Here is a 3821-nt window from a genome sequence, read left to right on the forward strand (position 1 = left end):
AATTTGAAAATACTATTTAACGATAAATATTAATAATTACTAACATGCTTATATTTTGTAAATGGTTTTAACACAAATTATATTAAAGGGGATTCTCCTGGTAGTTGGAATGCTTTAAGATACATTTGAATTCCTTCATGAATACGAGTCCAACATAAATCAAGAGAACTAAACAAAACAAAAATAAATTATAAAATACAAGCTATGAAATCATACTGTCATAAATTATTATCAGGGATCGAATTTTAATTTAAATTATTATTTTTATGTAATTGTAAGATCTGAAATTTTTTGACATGTCTAAATTTTATTTTATTAATTTGAAGCTGATTTTATATTAAATATGTTTAAATAAAATATAAATAAAACGCATATCCTGTATTAATATAGAATTTCTATTTTTATTTAGTTTTTTACAATGTATAACATACGATAAGGTCTGTAATCTATAAACATTTTGACATCAAATGACAATGATTCAACATCATATCTAGGTATAGGTACTAGGTACAAATTTCAGTACCTACTCAGTACTCACTAATATATATGTGTTATATAGTTTTGAGCTCATGGAAAATAAAAGCTTGCAAAACAGTTTAACATTAATTTCCCTAATTTTGGATTTTTATTTGACACTATTTTGAAATTAGAAACTTCTAAAATGCCATTAACCAAGTCTATAAATAACTAATAATGTCATAAGGCTATTGGAACGTGTTCCTAAAGAAATTGGAGTTATAGAAGTCCAAGCTAGTTCTTTTAAATTTAAATATGTTGAGGTCCTCTGTGCTATTAAAATTGGGTACTTGTTCAGGTAAATTGTATAACCTTCAATTTAAAACTTTGTTAAAAATATGTCAGTGCGCTATTTATTTTTTATTTTTGAACTATGAGCAACATAAAAAGTGTGGTGTACAATAGATCCAATTTTGAGTTATACCAGAGTTTCTTTAAGTTATTAAAATTGATTTTATTTATCCGAAATATTACATTATATTATATAATATTGTTTATTTTACCTCTCTATCTCTAACAAGTTGTTAGGATGTTGTTTTGGGACAGATTCTGGCCATAATATTTGCTTATATGCTGAGCCTTGTTTATTATCACTAATTGTAAAATGATTTCTGCAGATTCTATGCCAGTTAGAAATTAGGTAATCATCCAACATGAAACTTTTTAGCCATTTTTTCCTTCTAGGTATTTTCATTTTTTTTAAATCTATATTATTAAAAAATTAGCAAATTAGTCCGAAACAATTTTATTAAGAAATATAATCAATCCAATTATTATACTCTGTCTCACGAAAGAAAGGTGCCGTTTATGCATGTAGACTGTGCGTCACAAACCATCTGCGGACCAACGCAGGGCCAGATTGGGACGAATATACTTACCAAGCTGTCCGCCTGGACCGACCCAAATCTCTGAATCAAAATGTTATCGAACCGGCCCAAATCTTTTGAATTTTTAACGGTATACTAGGTTTGGCCTGGTAGCCTACAGGCTCAATACAGGCCTGGACCAACGAACTCTATTGCGCACATATTATTATTACAGAAGTATTACGAAAGTATTAACGATCTGTTCACGTCGATGTAGGTGATGCAGCCATCTTATTTACACGGTACCACGACTGGCGTCGTTACTGGGTCTTGGATAGGCGCAAGATTGATTGGTTTTCGTCAAAACGGGGTACCTTTATTTCGCGAGAGAGTATGGAAAATAATATTACTTACGGATGAAAATTGAAGTGTGGCGATACTTTGGTTGTTTTTTATGAAAAATACACTTATGCATGGTAAATTTGCACTGAAACTTGTTACCAGAATTATGTACGAATGTAGTCTGTATTACTGTTCAAATTTAAAATGACCAAATGATTCAAATTCAGAATACTAACATTAACTAGTAAGTCGGCAAACCACGGCGCAGAAAAAAACTAGTAGACGTGACACACATTGTCTTCTCTACATCGCGCGGCAAACAATAAAATAATATTATGTTGTTGTCTAACATTATGATCGTTATTTAATTGATAACATTTATTCATACGTAGTGATAAGTCAGTTCGATTACCTATTGGTTATTAGGCACTGATGACAATGGTACTTCTGTCGCATTCCACTCCGCACAGCCAACACCCGACAATATTACCTCCATAGAAAATTCGCTCGGCACGAAATACAAATATTATGATCTCGCCATACCTCCAAGGTTGACGTCCGAATTAAACTGTACCTAAGTAGCAAAAAAATTGTCAGTGTATTTCGAAAAATTTGAAAAACCAGTAGAACTTAAGTAGAAAATTCACCTCTCATTTTAATAATTATATAATAGGTATCAAGCGTGATTCGAAAACGATAACGCTCGAAAATGTTCACTGTCCAACATCTGAACGTCGTAGGTATAAGATGTTTTCACATAAAAAAAACACATCATTGTAAAATCAATACAATCATCGCTCCACTCAGAATCTAAAACAATTTTAATAGTTAAAAAAAATTTGTTGAGCCAATAGCGTCAAAATGTAATACAAGGCTCCTGATATATAGCTTAAATATAGCAGTTGAAAAATATTAAAAATACATAATTTATAGGCACAATGTTTTTTTTATAAGCATTTATACTTTAAAGTTCAATTTTTGACAACATTTATCAAATTTAAATTTTAAAAATGATTTTGTAGTTAAAAATGTATAAAATGTGCAGCTAAGGATTGAAAACTTTTAACTTACAACAAATATCAATAGGTTCCACGTAAGTGAGTTATTATGTAGCTAAAAAATTAAAAAATATAAGATCACAGTTTTTTTTATAGTTATTTTATGTTTAAATTTGGACGAATAATATTTATCTAACCTATTAAATAACCTGCAAAAGGCGAGAATAATGATTTTAAATTTATTTTTTTTTTGTAATTTTATAATATTATTAATTCAACTTACCGGCTACCGTATTAAAAAATAATAATAACAATTTAAATACAATATAAAATATCCTAGTCCCCGGACTGACAAGCCACCACCGCTCAGAATAGTTTTTCGTTCCTCTACAATAATATAATATATCATTGAATTCAAATTTAATACCATCCTTTATACAGTATAACCCACTTGAAACCTATACTATACAGCAATACAGTCTACAGCAGAGCGACATCCATGACTTACCCTCCTTTTGTAACTTTGACCTCTCAAGCAACCCGACTCGAAGGCGCGGTCCGATCCCGGAACGCTGTGACGGCCTCTACTGGCCTGGCACCATCTGCGGGCCATGGCCCCGTTCAAGGGAGACTTGGACCGTCACGTGCGCCCCGGCAACGAGGCCGGCCCGTACGCCACAACTCTCATACGTGCCGCGACACAAAAGTGCGCGGCGAGATTCGGCGATGGGCTTTTCCCGGTTCGCTCGCCGCTACTAAGGGAATCACGGTTGTTTTCTTTTCCTCCGCTTATTAATATGCTTAAATCCGGCGGGTAGTCCCGCCTGATCTGAGGTCGGAACGTATCGGTTGTTTGTTTCTTAAATTACACGGCAGCCTGCGGTCCGCGCTCCGCCCGTACGGTGACCGCCCGCGTCCGCTTCTCGGAAGCCGGAGAGGTCTCGTGGACTCTCAGCCGGCCCGGCCGCGCTCTCGCGCGGCGGGCGGACGGGGACGTGCCGTTTGACGACGCGAGAACCCGTGACTGTTTGCCGTCACAACTTGGGCGGACGACCGGAGCGGCCGCGCGAGCGGCTCTCCCCGGTCGAACCGCCAATCTCGCACCACCGGAGCGGCCGACGGGCGTGCCGTCGGACGCCTGCCGGCGGCGCATCGGTCT

The 3821-nt window shown here is 35.7% G+C and overlaps 1 protein-coding gene across 1 annotated transcript; it reads right to left on the reverse strand.

The window, feature by feature from the left end:
- Positions 1-23: 23 nt before the first annotated feature.
- LOC107882783 lies at positions 24-2029 on the reverse strand. The gene is made up of 3 exons (XM_016801687.2): positions 1737-2029; positions 1020-1221; positions 24-168 (listed from the first exon to the last, which is right to left on the reverse strand). The coding sequence occupies exons 1-3, from the start codon at positions 1795-1797 to the stop codon at positions 78-80; spliced, it is 354 nt and encodes a 117-aa protein (XP_016657176.1). The 5' UTR covers positions 1798-2029; the 3' UTR covers positions 24-77.
- Positions 2030-3821: the final 1792 nt, after the last annotated feature.

The sequence above is a fragment of the Acyrthosiphon pisum genome, chromosome A2 (genome assembly GCF_005508785.2).
Source record: "Acyrthosiphon pisum isolate AL4f chromosome A2, pea_aphid_22Mar2018_4r6ur, whole genome shotgun sequence".
In the NCBI taxonomy this organism is placed as follows: domain Eukaryota; kingdom Metazoa; phylum Arthropoda; class Insecta; order Hemiptera; family Aphididae; genus Acyrthosiphon; species Acyrthosiphon pisum.